Source organism: Ctenopharyngodon idella, chromosome 9, assembly GCF_019924925.1.
Source record: "Ctenopharyngodon idella isolate HZGC_01 chromosome 9, HZGC01, whole genome shotgun sequence".
Lineage (NCBI taxonomy): Eukaryota > Metazoa > Chordata > Actinopteri > Cypriniformes > Xenocyprididae > Ctenopharyngodon > Ctenopharyngodon idella.
Window position 1 is genome coordinate 20,384,766 of NC_067228.1, and position 27,172 is coordinate 20,411,937.

The window sequence follows — 27,172 nt, forward strand, 5'->3', positions numbered from 1 at the left end:
TGTCAATATTGCACCACCCAAAAATTATAGCCAAAATGCTGCAGCCACTTTTTGAAGTCATATGAGAGGAGAAGAAGATACCAAACGACTGGACAGATGGGATCATTGTGAATATTCCTAAAAAGGGTGCCCTGAATTACTGCAACAACTGGTGTGGTATCACCCTTTTGTCAATTCCAAGTAAAATTCTGGCGAAGATCATTGTTTAACGAATCTCAGATGCAGTAGACAAACAACTCGGAAAAGAACAGGCAGGATTCAGGAAAGGAAGATGATATGCTGACCAGATATTCACCCTGCGCAACATCATTGAAAAAGTACAGAGACGACTTTACATCAACTTCGTGAACTTTGAGAAGGCTTTTGACAGAATCCACAGGGACAGTCTATGGCGTGTACTCTGCGCATATGGGATTCCACAACAGATCATCCTTCTTTATTGAGAGTTTCCACACTAACTTCACATGCAAAGTAGGAAACAGCAATCACAATTGCGAAGTGAAGACAGGAGTCAGACAAGGATGCGTAATGTCAGCACTGCTCTTCAACATGACCATCAACTGGGTGATGCAACAGACAGCCAAAGGCCAGCCAAGAGGCATCAGATGGACTCTCTTCTCAACACTGGAAGATCTTGACACTGCTGACATATGGTCACATATTCACATATCCACCAGCACATGCAAGAGAAAACATCTTGTCTTAGCACCTATGCACAGCAAGTAGGCTTGAAGATCAGCAAGAAGAAAACAGAGGTGATGACACTGAACACCCACAACCCCTCACCAGTCCAAGTAGAAGGCACAGTTCTACCCACAACTGAGGAGTTTATTTACCTGGGCAGCACTGTTCGACATGATGGAGGAGCAGGCAGTGAGATCAAGAACTGGTTTAGCAAAGCCAGAAACACCTTTAGCATGTTAAACAATGTGTGGAGGCCCTCACAATATAGCACCCACACTAAACTGAGACACTACCAGAGCTGCATCATTTCCACCCTTCTTTACGGCTCTGAATGTTGGAGAGCGACCTTACCAAATTGCCATCCTTCCACACTAAGAACCTCCGGAGAATTCTGCAAATCTTCTGGCCCAAAACTATCTCTAACCAACAACTACTCGCCCAGTGCAAGCAAGAAAGTATGGACACCATCATCATGAGAAGGTGATGGAGATGGATTGGACATGTCATCAAGAGGGTGTCACCGTCACCGTCTGTCTCACCTTCCCCGGACTCCACTTCCCAGCATCCCTCTGGTTCCTCACCTGCACTCCATTTCCAATCACTGATCACTACCAGCTGCCACTCATCTTCTGCACCATTCATAAGGTCCTCACTCACTTCACTTGATGTCGGGTCTCGTCAATGGAAAGCACTACGTCTATGGATAAGCACAACGTCTTTGTCTACGCCTATGTCAAGCTCCATGACCATCTTACCTGTGTTCTACTCCCCAGTTGTTCCCACCAGCAGTCCTCGTTCTCCGCATTCCCCTGCTCTCTGTCGTCTCCATGCTCGTTGGTTACTGGATCTCCTGGCAAAGAAACAAAGACTGCATCACTTACAGATAAGCTGAACCAAGACATTCCATATCCCAACCCACTTACCTGGACTGCTTTCTCTGCTGTGTTGTTGTTTCGTCTCCATTCAATAAACCTGCTGTTGTTTATATCACTTACCTCTGTGTTCCTCATCTATCTGCTGACAGAGGGAAGATGCCATCACCTGGATTGCCCTCTTCTGGACACCAGAAGGTAAACAAAAGAGAGGAAGACCCAAGAACACCTGGTGTCGAACAGTGGAAGCAGAACTGAAGGCCCTGAACCACACCTGGGGTACCATTCAGAAGCTGGCCTAAAGCAGACAGGAGTGGCGAACCTTTGTTACTGCCCTACATGCCAGTGGGCATAAAGGGCCCTGACGTGATACGTGATGATTGGTAAAGTTACCAAAGTCTGCGAATCCCCTGAGGAGGCTATTGCTGCATCTCATTTTGGAGGCTGCATCCTCTGGAGGTATCTATGTAGGTTTGTATCAATTTTGCATAATATGGTCTTCATTGGCTGATCGCAAACAACGTCACCCGGTATTTGACCCGGTATGGTAAAACCAACATCAACTTTACTGCTCGTATCACTATAGCTGCTTCTCATTTCGGAGGCTGCGTCCTCCGGAGGTCACATTTGAAGGCTGCATACGACATCGAGGCGGTCTCATTTAAGAAAAGTGACCGTTCCATTTAAAAGTAAGAAAGAAATTACAGTATTTTACACCTCACGAGGAATAACAGTCAATTTTTAAGACATCCTTGATGACGTATACAGCCTTCAAATGCGATCTCCAGAGAACACAGCCTTCAAAATAAGACACAGCTTATAGCTTTCATTGGCTCGGTCAGCGGAACTGGTGAGGAGGATATTTAATTCAATGTTTATCTGCAGTGGGTGTGGCATGTAGCGCTAGCGCACTGATGTGGCTTTTTTTAGTGGGTGATTAAGTAACCAGACTCTCTTGAAAGTCTGCACGGCTGTGCAGAAGGACCCTATTTCTGTGCCAGAGAGCACCTTGCATATTGTTACACATTGTTCCCCTTAATATGGGGGAAATATAGTGGTCAAAGTGTTTACTTTTAAAGCTTAGGCATGTTTTCACCACACTAGTTATTTACTAATGTATCCACTGGGAGGAGGAGTTTCATGTGTCTACATCTCATCTCTATATTTGAATGTCCGGTAATAAACTAAGAATATGTACCTAGAAAAATAATGAAAGAATGAATGAATGAACAATAATAAAAATATTGAAAATTAATATATATATATATATATATTTTTTTTTCTATCAAATAAAATCAATATTTTGACACTAGTGACTTTATACTTTTGTGTATATATTTTTGTTGTACGGAGAAAAAAAAGCAGCTTGGACGTTCTTCAAAGCTGCGTCTTTTCTGTCTCATAGAAGCAAGAAAGTCATACAGGTTTGGAACAACATGAGGTTGAGTAAATTATGACAGGATTTTCATTTTGGAGTAAACTATCCCTTTAATGTGCTGTGGGATTTCTTTACATAAACAGCACAGCATGTTCCTGTGTCTCCCTCCTCTTCTCTGTCTGTCTCTTTCTTTCTCTCCTTTTGGGAAATGCATCAGCATCTAAAATTCACTCTCTTTTAGAGAGGGCTGCTTTGAAGGCTTCCTATCTTCTCTTTTAATGGCAGTTCAGAGGAGGAGACGGCTTCAGCAGTTCACACATATTCTCTCCCTCTCAGCCCAACTCAAAACTCATTCAACTATTCTCACACACACACAAATGAATAAACACACACACTCTCTCTCTTTCAACTCGTCTTAGCCGTACACACATATTTCTGCAGATAATCTCAAAGCCACACACACAAACTAAATCTCTCATATGCACCCCCTCTCTCCTTCAGCTCATTGCTGAGCATTCAAACACACATGCTTTCACAATCTTTCAGCTTCTCTGAAGCATCCGAGTATATCTTGCGTGTTTTCCTCCATTAGCTGTAGCACAGAGGAGCTTTGAACAATATGAACATCATTAGCGCTTAATCATTCTGAAGTCATTTCGCATTTCTCACCCCTTGTGTATGTCCTTAGCGCAGCATGAATTTCCATGCTGGTCCAGGCTGGTTTGGTGCTGATCTGGCTGGTAGATTTGCCAGTGAACTGACAAAGGAAGTCTTGCCGGTTTAACTAGCCATGAAGCCTGATACAACACTAGAATCCTATGCTAGGGATCAGGGACCATATTGCTCAAAATTACTTAAGTCTTAAATTAAAATCTGACAAGAACTGAATCTTCCAACTGAAATTGCCATGGTTACAAAACAGATGAAATAGTATTCTAGACATGGAATGTTTCTGTGATAGAGTGCAACATTTGGGTTCTGTAAGTAAAAAATTCCATTCATTTTCACCATAGGGGAATTGATTTTTAACATAACTTATAAACCTTGAGCTATGGGGTTGTTAATCAATGGATTTGTTAAAGCCACCAGCCAGCATTCAACTTTTTTTACATTTTAAATCAACAGCAGAATTCCTAGTGGAAAAAGAGCTTACCCATGATTCTGCAGAGAATCTTGACAAACAAATTGTGGCATAAAGACTCATGAAGCGCTGTGAATGATGCAGAGTCAGTTTCTCTATGCTCTCAAACTACTGAAATATTTGTATGCGTAATATGCATGTATAAGTAAATGTAAAATATATTGTTTCTATATATAATCAACATTTTAATATCAAGTCTCTGGCCAAATCTTAGTGTTATATTTCGTTTTTTAATTCGATTTTCATTCACAGTGCTTCATGGATTTGTAGTTCTTTACCTCATCAAAGCCTACTTTTTGCTTCAGATCAAAGATTGTAATTGTTTTGATTCCGCTCATAGCTCATAGCTGCTTGGTTTGGTTTACGGCTTATTGCTCTTAAACAAAGACATATCTATGTGAAAAAATAAATGTGAAAAATATTTCTGGAACCAAGGCTGCTGAAAAAGTGTATGGGCACTGTTGCACTCTATACAGCTACAGCATTTAAAAACTAAAAATATGCTGGTATTTTCCATTATATGAGAGGACTATATAATGTATACCATGTTTATTGGACTCTAATATGGTGGCAGTACCATAGTATTCTTTAATTTGTATGTGGAATTACCAGCTTATCCCAGCAGTCATGTTACCAGCACAGTATTTTGAGTTTGAATGCATTCTATGCTAATGTTAATGTATTCCATGAAGGACTGTCAGCTTAGAGAACTTTATTTTGTCTCTCTTTCCATTTTGTGTCTCTCAGTGGAGCTGATGTACACCGTTGAGTTGGCCGGTGGTCTGGGTGCGATTCTTCTGCTGTTGGCATTGTTATTGTCTGTGTATAAGTGCTACAGGATTGAGCTGCTGCTCTGCTATAGGCATCACTTTGGTGGGGAGGATACAGATGGAGGTAAAGCACACACACTCCCCCTACAGGAGCTACTGAACACAACACTGCAGCAAACACATATTTTTGTTTCAGATTGTTACTGTATGTAATTACAATTAGGACTCTTTTTTTCATCAGAAGCATTGTAACACTTCCAAAATATTTGGTTAAAGTCTCCAATTTCTTTCTTTCTTTCTTTCTTTCTTTCTTTTCTCCCCAGAAAATAAAGAGTATGATGCATACCTGTCCTATAGTAAGGTGGAGCTGGATCAGTGGGGTCAGGAATTACAGGAGGAGGAGCGCTTTGCTCTGGAGATTCTCCCTGATGTCCTGGAGAAACATTATGGATACAAACTCTTCATCCCTGACCGAGATCTCATTCCTAGCAGCAGTATGTGCAGAATGTGTGTTTTGTGTGAATGCATGTATGTCTTTGTTAGTGTGTTTGTAAATGTTGTCTTAAATGTTTAAAACATTTTCATTAGCACAAGCCAGAAGCTCACAGAAATTTCAGAAATAATCAGAGAAATTAGTTTCTTGTACAGTTTTAGGAACGTATTCAGAAACCCACAACAATCACAAAAAAAAGTTGTATAGACACAGATTTGACAAACAGCACTAATTGTACAGAACTAATGAAAACTCTTTGATCATTCGTAATGAAGTGTGACATTTTCATCTCATAAACATGCTAGCAGCACTGGATTTACCTTGCTTCCTAATACTGCAAAGTAATTTAATAATTTGTGATTAAATCTGATTAAACTCCCTCATCAGTATTAATGTGATCAGAAAGCCTTATGTTGACTAGAAAATAGTTTAGTCAAAAAATAACTTTTAGTCTTAAAGCTTTCTGAAGAAACAAACAATAATTTAAACAATTATTAATATTCCAAATGTGGGCAAGTACAATAATAATAAAAATCTTCTTTTTTTTTTTTTTGCTAGACATTTGCTCCATTTATGTGACCTGTGTTTGTTTTCATCATATGTCAGGTGTTTTTGCCCTGTATGTGTGCTGTGTCTGAAAGCTGAATGTTTATGTCCAGGTATGAGCAGTCAACATTACCAGGATGACACACATCTTCTTAGAGGTACAGCTTTGTTTGAATGCAAAAACACGCGTACGCACAGATTGTTGTTCATGAATGAGTGTGGTTGTTCTGTCTTAAATGTGTGTTTGTCTTTAAATGTGCATTATTTTCAGCCATCATACGAACTGTTATTTTGGTATTACAGTTTCTTTCTTTGTCTGTCATGTAGCTTACATAGAGGACGTGTCCCGCTGCGTAGACATGAGTAAACGGCTGATCATCGTGCTGACCCCGAGCTACGTGCTGCGTCGCGGGTGGAGTATATTTGAGCTGGAGTCCCGTCTGCGCAACTCTCTGGTTTCAGGGGACGTTAAAGTGATCTTAATTGAGTGTGCCGATCTGCGAGGAGTCATTAACTACCAGGAAGTGGAGGAGTTAAAACAGTCCATTAAATGTCTGAGCGTGGTGCACTGGAACGGCCCGCAGAGCAACAAGCCCGGCTCGCGCTTCTGGAAGCAGCTCCGCTACACCATGCCGTACCGCCGCCCCCAGCAAACCCTCACCAATCACGCACTGGACGCCAGTGAACCCGGCCCCTTCGCCGACCTGCAGACCGTCTCAGCCATCTCCATGGCCACGGCCACGTCCGCCGCCTTGGCACCGGCTCACCCTGAGCTGCGCCCGTCCCTGCGGAGCTCGTACCGCTCGCACTCACTGGCACGGCAGAAACACTCGCACTACCGCAGCTACGACTACGAGCTGCCCTTCACGGCCGGAGGCACGCTGCCACCCCAGCACACCTACTGCAACCTGCCCCTCACCCTCCTGAATGGCCAGCGACCCGTCAACAACAAGACCCTACGCCAACACAGCCTGGACGAGCACCACGGCAACAACGCCATGCTCCCGCTGCTGCCCAGAGAGACGAGCATCTCCAGCGTCATCTGGTAAAGACAGAGGAAGTGAAACGTACTCAGTATGGGCCACCTGGCACAAGGAGGACTAAATAAGCTGGCATACAGCACAGGACACAATGAGGTTAGTGGGTTCCTGTGAGCAAAATGATCGTTCTGACCACGCTAAGTGGGTCTGAGGATGTAGGTCTTTATTTGGGCATTGCTCCAGTGGCGAGGGACGACGTAGTGCCGTATCTGTAGGCGTGAACTGAGCATATAAAGTCACACCACACGGAGGTATACAGGGTCTCGTGTAGATGTTAGCGTTATATTTGTAGCAACGCTGTCTCCATGTTCGGTTTGATCACGCCATCTATTTTTACTTGTTAATGCTTGATGCTTTTGTTTTGTCCCTTTTTCCTCTTTTTTTAGGTTTGACATGGACATTTGATTGAGATTTTGTTTGGGGTTTTTTTCTACCTTCTTTCGAAATGGACTGAAATATTCCTCGTTTGATTTTAGCTACTGTCGTTTTGCTCGGAAGCTACTGCGTTTTGTTCCGTCCTTCTTTCTGTTGTCCAATGTAAGGTATGTATTTATGGTTTTAATTGCAAAATTTTCAAGAAGGAAATATATTACAAATTATGCAAAATATACGAAAGCCTAAAGGGGTCGACAGAGGTGATCAGAGAGCGGTGCTGTCTTCTTTTACAAGAGGAACAGCATCATTTCTCAAATATTAAGGGGATTTTAAAAGACGAGAAATCTATTTTTATATCTGAAGAGTGCTGTTTCTCTCTAATACCACAGGGTCATTGGGACAATGGGACTGAAGACTCTCTTATTTGTGAATTTGGGTATTTTATACAGTTTGCTACATTGTTCTCATCTGTGGAGAAAAGTAAATGTTTTATGTTAACTTCTGAAACAATAATCAGCTGCATTTTTCTTTGTATTTTTTTATTTATGTTCATAGTCTAGGACTTTTGATCCACAGACAGAGCTTTTCTTTCACATTTCTAATCCGTTTAACTCTCAGTCTGATGTCTAACTCACTGGTTACATGCTTGTCTTTTTCTCCTCTAGCTGCTGTGTAACTCAGATACATGCTGGCATGTTTCACAGAGGGACACGGGCCTGTATACTCGCACTCTAGTATAGGGTATCAAATAATCTCAGCTTGAATACATACCATATGATTTAATAAATGCCCAAAGTCAACATGTATTTGTTGTATGTTGTCTAGAGGTTTTACTGATCTAGGGTTTTCACTTATGGCAGCATGTACTGATGACTCTAAGGGGGAAAAACACAAAGCTAGAATCAGAATCAAAAACTGGTTTGACAGTAAAAAGAGGTCTAACTGTAAAAAAAAAAATCTGAAACTATTCCTGTAATTTCTTTTCTCCTATTTTTCCTTTGATTTTTTTTTTTTTTCAAAATTCAGTTGCAAAAGAAAGTTGTTTATAAAAAAATAATTAGAATTATGTATGAATGTTCACCTCTTGAGTATGCATAGAGACTAGATGTGTATCCTGATTTGAATATTTACTGTATTATGAACAACAGCTATCACAGAGAGATGTGTGATCTCTCCAGAGGCACAATCATTTTTCTTTTTATATTGTTTCTCACTGTGTACAGTAAAGTCACAAACCACTATAAGCTGGTCGGTGCAATTTTGTGTGTGTGTGTGTGTGTGTGTGTGTGTGTGTGTGTGTTTGAAAAAGTAAAAATGCAGGAAGTGTTATGTGATGGATAGGTTTAGGGGTATGGTTAGGGTTAGGGGACAGTTTGTACAGTATAAAAATCATTGTTTATTGAAAGTTCCCAAACATGAAAAAAATGTGTGTGTGTGTGCTTGTCTGTGTATGCATGTGTGCGTTCTAGGTGAGTTGCTAAAACTGAATATCCCAATTATGCTTTTGAACAAAATGCTAAATACTGGATACTACAGTTGAATAGGCAAAAAATAATTTAATATCATATATGCATATGAATGGACCTCTTTAAATAAAAGAAAATTGAGATCTAATATATGCACATATTTCTGTATTACTACAAACTAGGGGTGTAACGTACACAAAAATGACGGTTTGGTACGTACCTCGGTATTGAAGTCACAGTTCTTTACGGATTCTTACAGCAGGAGGGAGAAAACTAAACATAACATTGCTTTTTTTCTTTTTTATTAAACAGTGGTTTACTAAACAAATTGTGTCTCTGTCTTCAAATAAATTCAATTATAATTAATTTTCTTAAAGATGACTATATATAGGGAGCACTTTCATATTACTATAATATTAAAGGTACAATTAACAACAGAATTAACTTAAGTTAATTTTTAGATGGTGATGGCCGATTTCAAAACACTGCTTCAGGAAGCTTCGGAGCGTAATGAATCAGCGTGTCGAATCATGAACCGCCAAACTGCTGAAATCACGTGACTTTGGCGCTCCGAACCGCTGATTCGACACGCTGATTCATTACGCTCCGAAGCTTCCTGAAGCAGTGTTTTGAAATCGGCCATCACTATATAAGTCGTTTTTTTTTTTTTTTTGGTGCACCAAAAATATTCTCGTCGCTTTATAATATTAATATTGAACCACTGTACTCACATGAACTGATTTAAATATGTTTTTAGTACATTAATGGATCTTGAGAGAGGAAATGTCATTGCTGTCTATGCAGGCCTCACTGAGCCATAGGATTTCAACAAAAATATCTTAATTTGTGTTCTGAAGATTAACGAAGGTCTTACATGTGTGGAGCGGCATGAGGGTGAGTAATAAATGACATTATTTTCATTTTTGGGTGAACTAACCCTTTAACTTCTAAATCTGTTTCTACTCCAATTCGATGTTAAAATATATTCATTTACACAGTAGCCGTCATAACTTGTTTTCATGACCGATTTATTTAAACATACATTAAACTTATAGGCTACATTAAATAATCAAGACAGGTCAAGTAAAATATAATGAATATATAGGCTAATATAGTGCATATATGTAGCAAAATAGTTAATTTCTCTAGCGAACTAACTAGCTGTGGACACTGAATGGCTTTTCTGAGGTAAATGCCACGTGACATTGTTTACAAGCTGTTTCATTAGGTGTGTTCGACATCGGCTGCAGCTGGATGTAACCGATCAAGAATAAAGTTCAACATAAGCATATATTATTTGAATACCAATGTAGTGGGGTCTACGTTTTTTATCAGTTTTATTTTGTTAAACATGAGACAATATAACATCGCGACTACATGAAAAGAGCTTTAACTGTTATAAAAACAGATTTTTGAGCATTAGTGAAACTATAGGCGTGAAATTAAACATGAAACACGTGATCGTTGTCATGAGGTGAATCCAGCCAATCGTGGAACAGCTGTGTCGTCATCAGCGCTCGTGCAGCTCCTCTTGAGAAACTGCACTGGCTAACTCAGGCTAATGCACATGCCACACGTTAGTCACATGGCGTCGGCGCTGTCTCAAGTTGGACAACATTTCTTACCGCACTGCTTCAAGTCAGCTGCCAATCGGTCTGTACGGCGCTGCATCAAGTCGAACAAGCCTATAAATTTCTTTCCATGGTTGAAACACTGATTGAGCGATTACACAAGATACGTTTCAGTAAGTTGTACTGTATCTTTAAACATACCTTCAGATGTTCATTTAAGTTTATTCTGTAACTAGTATTAAAGAGGAAGAGATGGTCGCGCTCACTCGCGCTCCCACTTGAAATGAGGCGGTTGTACAGTGATCTGTCACGCCACATCAAAGAGCGACAAAACGGCATTTATTGTTTGAATTTCATGATGAAATGGACAGAATTTGAGGGATGAGACTTTGTTTCTTATCTAAAGTAACAAAACAGAACTTTTTGCGATTATTGGTGGTTAATGGTGGTTAAAAGTGGTTAATGGGCTATACAACTCATGTACCAAACCGAAAGACGTGTACTGTGACGTGTACCGTTATACCCCTACTACAAACAGACTATGAACATAAAAATGATCCTTAAAATAGTAAAGTAACATCACAAAAGCAAAATTAAATGGAATAACTTGATTACTACCAATGGTAACACTACAGTAACGTTCAATTCATTAGTTAATGTATTGGGTATCATGAACTAACAATGAACAATACTTTATAGCATTTGTTATCTAGGTTATTATTAATTTATAAACGTACTGTTATTCACTGTTAATAGGCTACATATTAGTTCTTAACTAATGTTAATTTATACAACTTGAAATATCAAAAATGTATTATATAGGCCTATTCATTTACATTAGCAGTTTCTGACATCTAATGCATTAACATATTGAACCTTACTGTAAAGTTTTACCAGGATTTATATACATTTTTTGTCCATAACATGAAATGGTGTTTGTTGTTTTGGCATATTAGATGTAGTCAGTGTTGCTCTGAAAGTTAAGTTTACTGTCTATTACAGTACATGGTGACCTGCTTCACATCCTGTGCTGCCAGCTTGAGCGTAACTTTCTAATCACGGCTCCTTCTTCTTGGTGATATTAATGTGTAGGGAGCTGTTATCAAACCAGAAGAGACGGCTGTCAACATACTGGAAATAGACTATTTACATCATTCTGGCAAGCGACCGAAGCTGTATCATCAGCATACTTGAAAGGAGCAGGTCACTGCTGTTACATTTCACTTCACTGCTATTAACATGATATAACAGGAGAGATACAGTAGCACACATCCCTGAGGAACGCCAGTCGGATGAGGGGCTGTTCATACGGATTTGCTGAAGCAGCGCTTTGATGCAAAGGACCGACCTGCTGTTGACATTTACATCACGCAGTAGGTATTTTGGGGTGTGACTGTATTAAAGGAATTTTGTTCAAATGCTGCTGGATTTTATCCAGCATATGTTAGCTCGATAAGCAAATTGCATGGTGTCCATAAATTCACCTTTTTGAGATGAAAATTCTTTACATATACTGTAGATGCTCTATGCATTTGAGGAGTAGGCCTACTAATGTACCATCAATGGGTCAAACAGCATTAAAGGATTTTGCACATGGAGATTTTGGTACAGAGAAATGAGTGATGTCCTTCCAGGTCAGGGTTATAACTTTTTTTTTTGTAAAACATTTGAGTAAAAACAGATCCCAATTGTGCAGCACTCCTTTAAAATATTCCCCTTCAGCCCATCCTGATCCTAAAACTTTCAAACCTAAGCTTTAAAAACGACTTACAGTAAAACATCTACCAGACAAAAAAAAAAAAGTTAATAAATTTCAATGTTTTTTTTGTTTATAGTTTATTCCAAAAGGTTTATGTATAATTGTAACTTATAAAATTTAAGACATTTGTTTTGCAAAGACCCCACTTGTTCTTATGTATATAATATTTTCTTAATAAAATAAATAGGCTAATTGCATTGTGTTGTTCTTATTCCAAAATGTCATTCTGTAAATAAAAAGTACAATTTTCTACACACCCCAGTTTTCTGTTACTATAGATCTCTAAATCCATCTGAATTAGTACAATGACAAAACTAATGCAAAATTGTTTATTTTTCATTTCCTATTTTAGTTATTTTCTAAATCGCGGGATGGACCAATCACAGTCTCGTTGTGATTACTAGATAATTACTGGGCAGACTTTCGGTTTTATGTCCATTTTTTGGAATGAATATACACGTTTTAATGTACACATAGGCTATAAAATGTATTTGAGATTTTCAGGCGGCTTAAAGCGCCCCCTTGTGGAGACAGGGATAGCTGCAGGTCGGAGTAATGGGCGTGCCGAAAGGTGAACTGCTAAACCCTAACCCTACCCCACACCCTAACAGGCAGCGTTCAGCACACCCCTACCTTAGTTTCGTAACGCCTATTACTCTGACCCGCAGATACCCACACTTGGCCTTGAGGACGACGTGTGTGATTCATACGGTGTACAGTAGACGGCGATAATGCACAACTTGTGTAACGAACCACCGTGAAACAAAAGAGAAGAAGAGGAGGCAGCCCCGTTCAAATCCTGGCACAGGAATCTCCGCTGAAAGATGTAAATGGATGTAGGCTGTGTGATCAGTGTTTCAATCTATCCAGATGTAATAAATACAGACTGTTTCACGGAAATAAGCTTGCGACAAAGCGGATTATACGGTTGTTATGGAGGAATTTGTTGGCAAACTTCAGGACACGACTCTGGCTGGCCATCTGTGGCTCGTGTAAAACTGTTATTGAGGTATGGGCGCGTGTCCAAAGACGCATAACGAATTAAAATACTCATTCAGGATATGTAGGAGAAGACCAGAGAGAAGCGCTGTGCAACTTCAATTCCAAGACTAGGGGTGAAGAGACGACGAGAACTGATGAACACAGCAGCATATGATGATGACAACAACACCACTGCATCCACCTCACTACATTCCACTGACACAAAGGTATCTGGCAATACTGCATTGAAGTCGCGGTAAACGATTTCTTGCAAAATTCTTGTGCACAAAGCCACATTTATGCAGGCAGAGTATAATAAATGAATTAGAATTGTGATATATTTATTCTGTTATGTTCAGAATACAATACTATCTTACACATTACGTGCCTACTATGTTTTAAATAGTAAATAAACAGCATTACTCCTCGATGAATGTTTCAGACAGGAGTAGTTTTTTAGGATGCATATTGTGACTCAAAACATGCGCAATGGGACCAAAATCTGATTTATTTAAATTGTTTGAATTGTGACTAGATGTTTATTATGAGCTGTTGATTTCTACCAGGAAAAACTCATCAAACATCAAACTCTTTACAGGAGAAACTAAGAATATTTGAGGAGTTTCAACAGACTTTGCATCAAACTGCAAAAACATATTAAGGTCAGAATTAAACCATGTTTTCAGGTTACTCCACCATGTGAAAGTGTTTATTAATATTTTCTACATATTTTTAACACAGAAGTAGCTATTTCCTATGAATGTGCAAGACTTCTGATTCATTATCTGCTAAAGGTTAGTAGCTAAATGGTCTTTTAAAAAAAGACAGTTTTTTGGGGATGATTACAGACTGTTTTTGTACAACTAAAATAACTGGAAGCAGATGACACTGGAAGCCTTACACATTCAAGTTAAAAATGACTGTGCACACATTTGTGTTAAAAAAAAAAAAAAAAAAAAAAAAAAGTGGCTAGACCATTATGTTACCATTAACATAATTAACCTGTCTGAAGTATATTGTGTTTCAGTTTCAGGCCCAACACATAGAGAGGCAGATTAAAGAGAAGTTTGAGAAACTCCAGTTTCTACGTGTTGAAGAATCAGTAAGGACAACAAAACTGAGGAAGGAAGAACAGCTGAAGAGTCAGATGGTGAATGAGAAGATTGAGGTAATGAACACAGAGATTTCCTCTCTTTCAAACACTATCAGAACCATAGAGTAGGAGATAAAAGCTGAAGATGCTTTATTTTTACAAGTATGAAGCGTGCTTATTTACTTACATTGATTATACTGGAGAAAAATGCAAGGAAGTTTTAAAAATGAACTTAAATGCAATCATACAATGTAACTTTTTACAGAACTTTGATGCAGCTATGAAAAGGTTTGTATTGTTTCTCCAGTTCCTCCGTTGTTTTGAACTCAAACCCACAGCATCACTGACAATGTTTTTCCAGAGTTTCCCAGTGTAGACCGCCGGATCCAGAGAACATTTCCGGAGTGCTGGTCAATGTGTCAAAACACCTGAGCAACCTGAAGTTTACTGTGTTACAGAAGATGCAGAAAACTGTTGAATACAGTGAGTACAGAACGCAACAATCAATTCAGCTCCATCATAAGAGTCATTTGTGTCGTTTCATGTTTGTGTGCCTGTCTCTTCAGCTCCTGAGACCTTTGACCCCAACACTGCTCACTGTAATCTCATCCTGTCTGATGATCTGACCAGTGTGAGATACAGCGATGAGGAACAGACACTTCCTGATAATCCAGAGAGATTCGACATGTTTGCGTGTGTTCTTGGCTCAGAGGGCTTTGACTCAGGATCTCACTGCTGGGATGTTGAGGTCGGAGACAGTACAGGCTGGTTCCTCGGAGTGATGAATGAATCCGCTCAGAGGAGGAATAAAATATTCTCAAAGAGTGGAATCTGGTTGGTGGGGCATTTCTGTGGTGAATATAAAGCACATGTTCCACCACAATCACCAACTCTCCTCCCGGTGAAAGAGAAACTGCAGAGGATCAAGAGTTCATCTGGACTGGGACAGTGGAAAGCTGTCGTTCTCTGACCCTCTTACTGACACACACATACACTCTTTTACACACACATTTACTGAAAGATTATTTCTATGTTTTGGTGTTGGTTGTAACATTTCACCTTTGGTTATCTTGCCAGTAAATTCGTTTTGCTAAAATCTCACCCTCATCAACCCTCTAGTATTTCTCACTTGGGAGTCACAATTGTGATCTTAGGTGGTCAAAACAGACTGAAGACAATAAGCATAACATTTTTTTAAATGACAGGAATGTACAATATTATCTTTCTATAATATTTATTCTTTAATATTTTGAGGGAATTTAATACTATACATTATTCTCTAAATTATTCACCATTTATATCTGTATAAAATTTTATAAAACAAATATTAGAAAAATATGTTTCATGTTATCTTTTTAATAGTTTTTAAGTTATTAATAGAGCAAGTTTTTAAAGGGATAGTTCACCTAAAAATTAAAATTATTCCATGATTTGCTCACCCTCAAGCCATCCTAGGTGTATATAACTATCTTCTTTCAGATGAACACAATCAGAGAGATGTTTAAAAAATATCTTTAGTCCTCCAAGGTTTATAATGGATGTGAATGGGGGGCCTCGTTTTGAAGTAAAAAATAATTCATCCATCCATAAAAAAGTAGTCCATATAATTCAAATAGTTTAAAAAAAAGGCTTTTTGAAGTGAAGCGGTACATTTTTGTAAGAAAAATATCCATATTTAAAACTTTATCAATTCAAATAATAAGCCTCCGGTGGACGACAGTACGCAGAATGCGCAAGTCGACTTACGCCAAATGAGTAATCCTCTGATGTGATGTATGACGCAGAATGTAGGAGTATTGTAAGCTTAGATGCCTCTCATGGTTCAAAAAAATAGGGCTGTGCAACAAATTTAAACTCCTCTTCTCTTATATCAAAATCCTCCGCCATTCAAAACGCGGCCCCCAATTCACAGCCATTATAAACCTTGGAGGACTAAGGATATTTTTAAATATATCTCCGATTGTGTTAGTCTGGAAGAAGATAGTCATATACACCTAGGATGGCTTGAGGGTGAGTAAACTACGGAATAATTTTAATTTTGGGGTGAACTATCACTTTAAAGAGAAAAATTCAATGTATGCAAGGCAGATTGGTGCCATCTAGTGGGAGAAATGAAGACAATCTTGTCTAATAGCAGTGTATACCTGTATAGCCAAATAGCTATGTATTCCCTAGTTTTCAGATGTAATTACTTTTGAAAGGTTTTCCAGTTGCATTTGCTATATATTTGGAAATGATTAAAGAAATCATGGCTGATTTGTAGATTATACAACAAAAATTTGTATTTTTGGATTTCCCTTTAATTTCTTTGGCAGTCATTTTTGACTCTGAATAGACTGAATTATGATGCAGTTCATGGAGTAATTATACCTTGTGTTTGCGTATTTACCATGTGTAGGTCTTCGTTTGGAAAAAATACATCATTAGCACTGATTCAGCCTCTGGTTCCTAGCTTTACTTTTATTGAATTATAAGAAAGATTATCACCATATACCTTTAAGTGCTTTACAACAAATTTGTATATAATTATGTAAAGGACACTATTAAAATGTTCATAAACTTTTTAAATGATCATTTATGGCTGTATTTAAAACCATAATCCTGCTTTTCTTTCGAAGTCCTTCCAAGCACCGCCCACTGACCATTAGATTGACATGTAAAGTGACCAACCGCAGCTATTCTTAACGCGATCGAATGACTGTCACGCAACGGCGTTCGCGCCTGCACCATTTTGGTAGGCAAAGCAGAACTCAAGAGCATGAGTAATACAGTTTAAGCTTTTATTGTAAAATGGTGTCAACTTGTGTTGTGCCGGGTTGCCGTAACCGCTCGTCAGATAGCAAAAAAGTGAGTTTTTTTAGAATACCGCGGGTGCGGACACACGAAGGAGAGGAAACTAGAGCACTTTGTGAAAGAAGACGGGCTACCTGGATTGCCAGAATAAACAAGAAAAGGATCTCAGACAGCTGCAGAGTGTGTTCGGATCACTTCATCCAAGGTAACCATAGGATGTGGGAAGTACTTTTGTTGTTGTTACACAAGTGCAATAATTAAGCTGAAGTTTATGTGAGCAGCAGATTTTTGGCTTTGTTCATGTTTTTCTGTACAGTGATAGTATTAACCATTCGAGATTGCGTTAGAATGCTTTCTTGCTGTCAGACATTTAACGACATAGTCTAGCTTTTTATTTATTCATTACATAATATATGAAAGAATTGTCACAGTCTAATTTTTACCTTTATTTTAGGCAGACCAAGTTACCATCACGATGAAACAAATCCTGACTGGGCACCGTCAGTAAAGTTGGGAGTTGAAGACACTCGCAGCCAATCAAACTTGAGCAGGTATCAGAAAACCAAAAAAAGACGACATATAAGAGAAGATGAGAAACTTGTAGCAGAGACCCTCCTTGAAGTAGCTACAGTGACACAAGACACTGAAGAGCCTAGTATTAAAAAAGAGGAGTGTGAGGTGCAGGCAAGAGCTACATGTGATTCAGTGACCTATAAGAGCTCGAACAATGAATGCCAGAGACTGCACAGTGACCCGTGGGCAACAAAGCTGAACACAGCATGTGATGCCAACACTATATCTGCATCACTGATATCCACAGACAGTGCTGAAGCTGAGGTGAGTTAATTCATTATCCGATATTGTCTGAAGGCGTTATCACCAAATCAAATCATTTTATATTCACTCCATGCAATTGCCACAGCATGACAGTATGGATGAAAAGTATAGGATATACACACAATAGACATAAGTCACAATATACATAAGGGGCTCAAATACAGGTAGTAAACAATACACAATACAGTATGATACTATACACAGAGAATGAATTCTATGTAAAAAAAAAAAAAAAAAAAAAAAAAATGCAATACTCACATGATACATACTCACCTCTTTATATATAATATGTACATTATATTATCTTGTTGATTTCCTTCAGGAGAAGCTCAAAAGTGAACTAAAATCCTTACGGGAGAACTTGAGAATCTTTAAGGAATTTAAACAGACTTTGCATCAAACTGCAGAACATATTAAGGTCAGAATTTAACCATGTGATTTCAGGCTGTGCAACAATACTACTTTGGAAATATTTGGACATATCCACCTTATTTTTCAATGTGAAAACGAAGCTATTCATTAGCCACTATGGGCAAATGTCTATAAAGATAACAAAGTGCAGTAAACTGTTAAAAAAAAAAAAAAAAAAACTGATAATAAATTAAAATAATGTTAACAAATACCAGTTTGAAATATCAAGCAACATAACAGACTATTTTTATACAGCCAAAAGAACTGGAAGTGGCTGACATGAAGCCTTGCACATTCAATTTAAAAATTACTGCACCAGCTCTTTTGTTAAAAATAAGGTGGATAGATCATAGCTTACCCATTTCATATATATTTTTTAAATGTCTTTGATTCCAGATCCAGGCTAAATGCACTGAGAAGCAGATTAAGGAGAAATTTGTGAAACTTTATCAGTTTTTATCTAATGAAGAGGCGGCCAGGATAAAAGCACTGAGAGAGGAAGAAGAGCAAAAGAGTCGAATTATGAAGAAGAAGATTGAGAAGATGAACACAGAGATTTCTTCTCTTTCTGCCACAATCACCGCTATAGAGGAGATGAAAGCTGAAGATGCTTTATTCCTACAAGTATGAGGCATGCTTATTTACATACAGTGGATTCAATATACTGGAGACAAATACGAAAAGGCAAAAATTAATTTTTTTAAATGTATTTAATCTGTATATCTGTTATTACAGAACTACGAGGCCACTGTGAAAAGGTTTGTATCGTTTCTCCAGTTCCTCCGTTGTTCTGAACTCAAACCCACAGCATCACTGACTCCTGAATGTTTTTCCAGAGTTTCCCAGTGTAGACCGCCGGATCCAGAGAACATTTCCGGAGTGCTGGTCAATGTGTCAAAACACCTGAGCAACCTGAAGTTTACTGTGCTACAGAAGATGCAGAAAACTGTTGAATACAGTGAGTACAGAACACAACAATCAATTCAGCTCCTTCATAAGAGTCGTTTGTGTCGTTTCATGTTTGTGTGACTGTCTCTTCAGCTCCTGTGACCTTTGACCCCAACACTGCTCACTGTAATCTCATCCTGTCTGATGATCTGACCAGTGTGAGATACAGCGATGAGGAACAGACACTTCCTGATAATCCAGAGAGATTCGACATGTTTGCGTGTGTTCTTGGCTCAGAGGGCTTTGATTCAGGATCTCACTGCTGGGATGTTGAGGTCGGAGACAGTACAGGCTGGTTCCTCGGAGTGATGAATGAATCCGCTCAGAGGAGGAATAAAATATTCTCAAGGAGTGGAATCTGGTTGGTGGGGCATTTCTGTGGTGAATATAAAGCACATGTTCCACCACAATCACCAACTCTCCTCCCGGTGAAAGAGAAACTGCAGAGGATCAGAGTTCATCTGGACTGGGACAGTGGAAAGCTGTCGTTCTCTGACCCTCTTACCGACACACACATACACTCTTTTACACACACATTTACTGAAAGATTATTTCCATTTTTCGGTGTTGGCTGTAATATTTCTCCTCTGCTGATCTTACCTGTAAAAATGACTCTAATACAGTCCAATTAGTGGTGAAAATCTCTTTTTCAGTATTTCGACTTGTGTTAACTTTTTCAGTCAGATGTGAGAATGGTCCACAGTGAATACAAGCATTAATTTCAATATTCTAGTTGCTCAGACAAACATGTACACATGTATGTAGTTCACCATTACATGACTGTAACCTTAATATCTCTACCTCATTGATTCATTCATTCATTTGTTGTGTTAAAATGAAACTAAACTTTAAATTACTTTTGATGGCATTTTCTGACTTTTTAAATGCAATACGAGATTTTCCATGAGGGACAAAAATGCGTCGCATGCATGCGCACTGTCTGTATTCTGACCAAGAACCGCCCACTTAGACCGGAAGAAATCATGTGACCGACATGTAAAGCGACCAATCATGGTTCGCTTTTAAAACTACAGTTCGTTTTTAGGGGCGGGTAAATCTGAAATCGAAGATAATAATGGCTCAGGAGTCTCCGCAAAATGTTGTACAGACCAAACCGAAGAAAGTGGAAAATGGCTGTTTGCTTTGTGGTAGGGACTTCTATCCATCCAAATGCAATAAGCACCGACTGTATCACGGACACAAGTCTGAAAACAAAGCGGATCATACGGTTGTGTTGGAGGAATTAGTTGGCAAACTTCAGGACACGACTCTGGCCATCTGCGGCATATGCAGAACTCTGTTATTGAGGTACGACCGCGTGTCCAAAGATGCAGAGAGAATAAAATGTCTTATTAAAGATACGTGGAAGAAGATGAGAGAGAAACGATGTGCGGAGTCAACGCCTTCACTGGAGGTGAAGAGACGACGAGAACTGATGGACACAGAAACATATGATGATGACAACAACACTGCATCCACCTCACTACATTCCGCTGACACCGCTGCAGCAAAGGTCAGAACTCAGGAAACACTACGACCAACAATGAGCAATTGTATTTTAGGCCGAAATACTATCTGCTTTAAATAAGACTGTTTTGACTTTTTTTATTTATTTTTTTTATCTAACGCCATGTAAAACCCAGTGACTGGATCTTTCTCAGAAGCGATTACTGCAGCGACCTGTGAGCTTGTCAACAAAAACTTTTTTATCGGTCTGATATTTAACAGTGCCAGATTCACGAATGAATTGTTTTTGTGACTCGGATCTATTAAATGATTTGGTCGAACTGGTTCTCAAAATGGATTAATGGATTGATTGATTGATTGATGGATTGATTGATTGATTGATTCGGTCATGAATTGAGCCAGTTCTAGCTGTTCTCGAGTCAGCATCTCACTCATTCATTGAACAGAGAACCTATTGAGCATTTGGAGTGAATCGATTCATTATCGGTTGAGCAGAATGCAAGTTACCTTAGCCTAATGGCAGAAATGTTAAGAAAGAAAACTATGGAAATTTTCATATAAAACCTAATGGTAATTTATTAAAGGATTAGTTCAATTTCAAATGAAAATTACCCCACGCTTTACTCACCCTTAAGCCATCCTAGGTGTATATGACTTTCTTCTTTCTGATGAACACAGTCTGAGATATTTGAATAAATATCCTGACGCATCCAAGCTTTTTAATGGCAGTGAGCGGGATCAGCGAGTATGAGCTGAGGAAAGTGCCTCCATCCACATCCATCCATCATAAACGTGTACTCCACACGGCTCCGGGGGGTTAATAAAGGCCTTCTGAAGTGATGTGTTTGTGTGAAAAAATATCCATATTTAACAAGTTATGAAGTAAAATATCTAGCTTCCAACTTTTTTTTTTTTTTTTATCTGAAAGACTTAAAATTATTTTTGTATTTTATATTTTTGTTTAATATAAATTATGTTCTAAATATCGTGGTTTTTAGATAATTCATGTTTGCAACAAACTAAACTGGGGCATATATAATTACAATAAATACCCTTAAAAAACAAAAATCAGTATTGAGGGGAAAAAACTTAATAAACAGATAATATGGCACATTGGGATGTCAAGGGACCATGTGATGGCAATTACCCTATGATATAAAATAATCGCTGAATCTGGGTTTTGATCAGGTTCTTTGACCCAAATATAAGTTTCATTAATTTGATATACTGGAGCTGCAAACAGGCATTTTCATATTAACATGTTCTGTTGATTTCTTCCAGGAGAAACTTAAAACAGCATTAAAACCACTGCAGGCAAAGCTGAGAATATTTCAGGAGTTTCAAAAGACATCACTTCAAACTGCAGAACATATCAAGGTAAGTATTTACTATGGTATAAAGTTGTGAAGCACCCTTACTTTGTAAAATGTTTGTATATATGTTTATGTTTGAATATAGACATTCAGTAGTCTGATGACAATATCAGTGGTTTTAGTTTCAGGCTCAATACACAGAGAAATTGATCAAGGACGAGTTTGTGAAACTTCGCCAAAGTTTATGTTATGAAGAGGCGGCCAGAAAAAAAGCACTGAAGGAGGAAGAAGAGCAAAAGAGTCAGATGATGAGAAAGAAGATTGAGAAGATGAACACAGAGATTTCTTCTCTTTCTGCCACAATCACAGCTATAGAGGAGGAGATGAAAGCTGAAGATGCTTTATTCCTACAAGTATGAAGCATGTTTATTTACATACAGCAGATTCAATATACTGGAGACAAATACGAAAAGGCAAATATGGCCTTTTTGAAAAAAATATTTTAAATATATTTAATCTGTATTTCTATTATTACAGAACTACGAGGCCACTATGAAAAGGTTTGTATTGTTTCTCCTGTTTCTCTGTTGTTCTGAACGCAAACCCACAGCATCACTGACTCCTGAATGTTTTTCCAGAGTTTCCCAGTGTAGACCGCCGGATCCAGAGAACATTTCTGGAGTGCTGATAAATGTGTCAAAACACCTGAGCAACCTGAAGTTTACTGTGTTACAGAAGATGCAGAAAACTGTTGAATACAGTGAGTACAGAACACAACAATCAATTCAGCTCCATCATAAGAGTCATTTGTGTCGTTTCATGTTTGTGTGCCTGTCTCTTCAGCTCCTGTGACCTATGACCCCAACACTGCTCACTGTAATCTCATCCTGTCTGATGATCTGACCAGTGTGAGATACAGCGATGAGGAACAGACACTTCCTGATAATCCAGAGAGATTCGACATGTTTGCGTGTGTTCTTGGCTCAGAGGGCTTTGACTCAGGATCTCACTGCTGGGATGTTGAGGTCGGAGACAGTACAGGCTGGTTCCTCGGAGTGATGAATGAATCCGCTCAGAGGAGGAATAAAATATTCTCAAAGAGTGGAATCTGGTTGGTGGGGCATTTCTGTGGTGAATATAAAGCACATGTTCCACCACAATCACCAACTCTCCTCCCGGTGAAAGAGAAACTGCAGAGGATCAGAGTTCATCTGGACTGGGACAGTGGAAAGCTGTCGTTCTCTGACCCTCTTACCGACACACACATACACTCTTTTACACACACATTTACTGAAAGATTATTTCCATTTTTCGGTGTTGGCTGTAATATTTCTCCTCTGCTGATCTTACCTGTAAAAATGACTCTAATACAGTCCAATTAGTGGTGAAAATCTCTCTTTCAGTATTTTGACTTGTGTTAACTTTTTCAGTCAGATGTGAGAATGGTCCGCAGTGAATACAAGCATTCATTTCAATATTCTTGTTGCTGAGACAAACTTGTACACATGTATGTAGTTCACCATTAAGTTACATGACAGTAGCCTTAATTATCTCTACCTCATTCATTCGTTCATTTGTGTTGAAATAAAACTAAACTTTAAATTACATTTGATGGCATTTTTACATCTTTTTAAATGCAATATGAGATTTTCCATGAGGGACAAAAATGCGTCGCATGCGCACTGTCCATATTCTGACCAAGAACCGCCCACTTAGACCGGAAGAAATCATGTGACTGACATGTAAAGCGACCAATCATGGTTCGCTTTTAAAACTACAGTTCGTTTTTAGGGGCGGGTAAATCTGAAATCATAAATTTGTTTTTGCACACAAAAAGTATTCTCGTCGCTTTTTAAAATTAAGGTTGAACCACTGCAGTCACGTTGACTATTTTAATAATGTCTTTACTACCTTTCTGGACCTTGATTGTGGTAATTACATTGCTTTCTACGTTCTTTCTACCAAACCTGTCAGATTTCATCAAAAACATCTCAATGTTTTTGATGAATGTCTTACGGATGAAATGTCTTACGGTTTGTAACGACATGAGGGTAAGTAATTAATGACAGAAATTTCATTTTTGGGTGAACTAACCCTTTAATTGATTCATCAACAGGGGTCGTATGGATTACCATCAGTTTGTGTGGTTTTTGAAGCATCAACTTTGATGGACCCCATACGCCTGCGTTATATGGACTTGAGATCGATTATTATTCTAAAAATCTTTGTTTGTGTTTATATATGTATTGACATACGTATCTGAGACGGGATAAGGAGTAAATGATAATAGAATTCTTTGGGTGGAGTATCACTTTTCACCTTTTTTTTTCATGTTGAACATTTTGCCTCAAAGAATCTCCTTCCTGAGAAAGGGAAAATCAGTCATTTTTTGTAGACGTGATTTTCTTAAACAAAATAGTATAAATATACCAACACCTTACAGATATACCAAACATTTGAAGGTCTAATGCCTCATGATTCCTTGCTTAAAAAAATACAAAATATACCAATGGAATATAAAATATAAAACAGAACAGCTTGTGATACATATTGCTAAAGGATTTTTTTTTTTTTTTTTTTGTGCAAATGCATAAGCTATTCATCACGTTCAGGTCAGTTGATTCAGATTTGACCTCTGATTAGATCAGATTTGACCTCTGATTTTCAAATAGTTTATGTTAATTGAAATAAAGCTGAAATAAATATATAGAAAATAAAATTCAAAATGAAAAACCTACTTAATAAATTCAAAATGAAAAACTTAGTTAAAAATGACAAAAGTTCATAATTACCAAAACTTGAACTAAAAATGAAAACTGAAAATTAAAAAATAAAAGCTAATTCAAAATATTAAATACTATAATAGTATATAAATAATATTTAAATAAACTAAATTTCTTTGTGATGAAATATTTTAGAGCTAATTTAATTTTCAGTAGAAAAATTTCCATTACTTTTTTTTAGATTTTATTAATCCAGACTCTTAATGACTGTGGACACCATTGAATAATCAACAGCATTTTAATTAATACATTTTATTTATTTTGCACAGTTGCATTTTTCAGAATTACTATTACGTTAAAATTTACAGAATCACTGATTAACGTGTTTCAAGCTAGTGTTTCAAACTTGTTACACATTACACGTGAAAGTCCATCTCCTTGGTCTTACTGCCACAACGTTTCTTTCCTCCTCTTGTATTTCATCTTTTCTCTCATATCAAACTCACTCAGTGGAGATCTGCAGTAGAGGGGTGCTGATTTCGCTGGACTGATAACTGCTGGTGACTCTCAGCAGGCAGCTGAGCAGCATGTCTTTGGCTCGTGCCGTCTCCATGTTCTGTTCACGGCTCAGCTGGAGGGTCATTTGGTCAAGGCTGGTCTGCAGTAGCTCAGAGGCCATGACCGGCCCTGTCGCTGTGGGCCCCTCGGTCAGGTGCTGTCTGTACAGCTCCAGAAGCTTCTGTTCCAGGTAGCCATTGAGCTGTGAATTAGAGAGGGGCTGGCCGAACTGCAGAAGAGAGGGACGTTCACGCCCACTTTCTTCCCTCCAGCGCCTCGAGCCCCTGTACTCGTGGACAAGAGGAGGCAGGAGGGAGGGTGAGGGGACATCTCCAGACAGAAGAAAGGGCCCAGGTTGGGGGTCCTGAATGTGATTGCCCTGTACGTCCCCTGCACTAGGGCTAAGCGGCAGCACCTGGCCACCAGCAATATGTAAATCGTTGTAATGCTGACAGATGCTGTGGCAACTCGAAGGCACTAAAAAGGCCTCTGCTTCTGGGGTGTCTGCCTGCCTGGGGATATCAACACCTAGGGCGGGTTGCTGTCCTGCCACAGGGGCAGTAGAGGAAAGGTGAGCATCACTCTGCTGGGTCTTGGTCCGGGTCATTTTTGTGTGTGTTTCTAGAGGTGAGTGGACAGGGGTTTGTGCTGAGAGGGAATGAGTCAGCGGAGACGATGATGGTGCTGTGACTGTGCCACATGTAGGAGGATTTACACACTCAGGTTCAGCTTCATACACCAAACTCCACAGCTTACCTTCACACAGCATCTACAGTACACAACAGAGAAGTTAAAGTGGACATCAGTTCACACTAAACTTTAGAAGAGGAGTCTCAAACCCAAATGATCTAGAGTTCAAATGTTTGTGGTCAGCAAAATATTAAATAAATTATTACTTTTAAGTAAGGATGCACTGAATTGATCAAAAGTGACAGTAAAGACTTTTACATTGTTTAAAAAAAAACAATTTTTTTAATAAATGCTGTTCTTTTGAGCTTTCTATTCATCGAAGATTCCTGAAAAATGTATCTCACGTTTCCACAAAAATATTAAGCAGCACAAGTTTTTTCAACATTAATAATAAGAAATGTTTCTTGAGCACCAAATCAGCATATTAGAATGATTTCTGAAGGATCATGTGACACTGAAGGCACGAGTAATGATGCTGAAAATTCAGTTTTGACATCACAAAAATAAACTGCGTTTTAAAATATATTAAAATAGAAAACGGTTATTTTAAATTGTAATAATATTTCACAATACTACGGTTTTCACGATCAAATAAGTGCAGCCTTGGTGAGCAAAAGTGATTTTTTTTCTAAAGCATTAAAATATCTTACTGATCCCAAACCTTTGAAGTGTATACTTAAAAAATACATAAATAAACAAATGCAATTAAACTATAGACTCTAAAACTAAATACATGTTTTTATTTAAATATATTTAAAGATAAACTATTAACACTTGAGGGGCCATATGAAATATCAAAGTCAAATGTGGCCCATGTGCCAGTTGAGACCCCAACATTTAATTTCAGCAACAATGTAATATTATTGCTTAGTCCACCTCACATCACGCACAGAATATAAAATGATTTAGAGCAATTTTTCTGCATCATCATCTTCCACAATTTATTGTGAATGTCATTACCCAATACTTAAGATCAACAAATGAGCTAGAATGTGGAAGACGAACGTTGTGTCATTACCCAATGTCTCAGACTACCATAGATAGAAAGTTCCTAAAGTTTACCTTTTTTCTACTGAAGAATCTCTGAATATTGAGCTGAGGTGGTTCTGTGTGGTTCTGTCTCCAGCGTCTCTGCAGTTTTTAAGCACTGTTGTGTAGGGTTTTATTTCATCGTAAGTGAAAGTTGTTCTTCAGTTTTATGCTCCAATGAGGGAGGAAGTGAAAGTGTGGTGTAAATTTGGAACCACATTTTTGTGCTTTCAT

The 27,172-nt window shown here is 38.4% G+C and overlaps 3 protein-coding genes across 12 annotated transcripts in view; 2 read left to right on the plus strand and 1 right to left on the minus strand.

Moving 5' to 3' along the window:
* The window catches only part of il1rapl1a (interleukin 1 receptor accessory protein-like 1a), a 96,908-nt gene extending 81,638 nt beyond the window's left edge, over positions 1-15,270 (plus strand). The window contains exons 9-16 of one of the 3 annotated variants that reach the window (XM_051905821.1): positions 4,823-4,969; positions 5,169-5,339; positions 5,998-6,042; positions 6,212-13,303; positions 13,643-13,738; positions 14,104-14,244; positions 14,531-14,652; positions 14,736-15,270. In XM_051905821.1, coding sequence (XP_051761781.1) covers positions 4,823-4,969; positions 5,169-5,339; positions 5,998-6,042; positions 6,212-6,933 — 1,085 coding nt within the window. In that variant the 3' untranslated portion in view covers positions 6,934-13,303; positions 13,643-13,738; positions 14,104-14,244; positions 14,531-14,652; positions 14,736-15,270. The remainder of the gene's footprint in view (positions 1-4,822; positions 4,970-5,168; positions 5,340-5,997; positions 6,043-6,211; positions 13,304-13,642; positions 13,739-14,103; positions 14,245-14,530; positions 14,653-14,735) is intronic. The other 2 variants (XM_051905820.1, XM_051905822.1) reach the window with 2 other exon arrangements.
* Positions 13,052-23,545, plus strand: LOC127518749 (zinc finger protein RFP-like). Of its 8 annotated transcripts, none has more exons than XM_051905829.1 (7): positions 13,052-13,210; positions 20,573-20,671; positions 21,907-22,002; positions 22,121-22,351; positions 22,476-22,498; positions 22,577-22,698; positions 22,782-23,545. In XM_051905829.1, the coding sequence occupies exons 2-7, from the start codon at positions 20,594-20,596 to the stop codon at positions 23,318-23,320; spliced, it is 1,089 nt and encodes a 362-aa protein (XP_051761789.1). In that variant the 5' UTR covers positions 13,052-13,210; positions 20,573-20,593; the 3' UTR covers positions 23,321-23,545. The 8 variants fall into 8 exon arrangements, with proteins under 8 accessions (XP_051761789.1, XP_051761783.1, XP_051761786.1 ...); XM_051905823.1 differs by lacking the exons at positions 13,052-13,210; positions 20,573-20,671; positions 21,907-22,002; ... (2 more) ...; positions 22,577-22,698; positions 22,782-23,545 and adding exons at positions 16,870-17,167; positions 17,417-17,799; positions 18,122-18,217; ... (2 more) ...; positions 19,047-19,168; positions 19,252-20,019; XM_051905826.1 differs by lacking the exons at positions 13,052-13,210; positions 20,573-20,671; positions 21,907-22,002; ... (1 more) ...; positions 22,476-22,498; positions 22,577-22,698 and adding exons at positions 16,883-17,167; positions 17,417-17,799; positions 18,122-18,217; ... (1 more) ...; positions 18,946-18,968; positions 19,047-19,168.
* Positions 23,546-24,957: 1,412 nt separating this feature from the next.
* LOC127519106 (TLR adapter interacting with SLC15A4 on the lysosome) lies at positions 24,958-27,121 on the minus strand. The gene is made up of 2 exons (XM_051906561.1): positions 26,972-27,121; positions 24,958-25,988 (listed from the first exon to the last, which is right to left on the minus strand). Exon 2 carries the CDS (start codon positions 25,986-25,988, stop codon positions 25,164-25,166), a length of 825 nt encoding a protein of 274 aa, XP_051762521.1. The 5' UTR covers positions 26,972-27,121; the 3' UTR covers positions 24,958-25,163.
* Between the last annotated feature and the right edge of the window lie 51 nt (positions 27,122-27,172).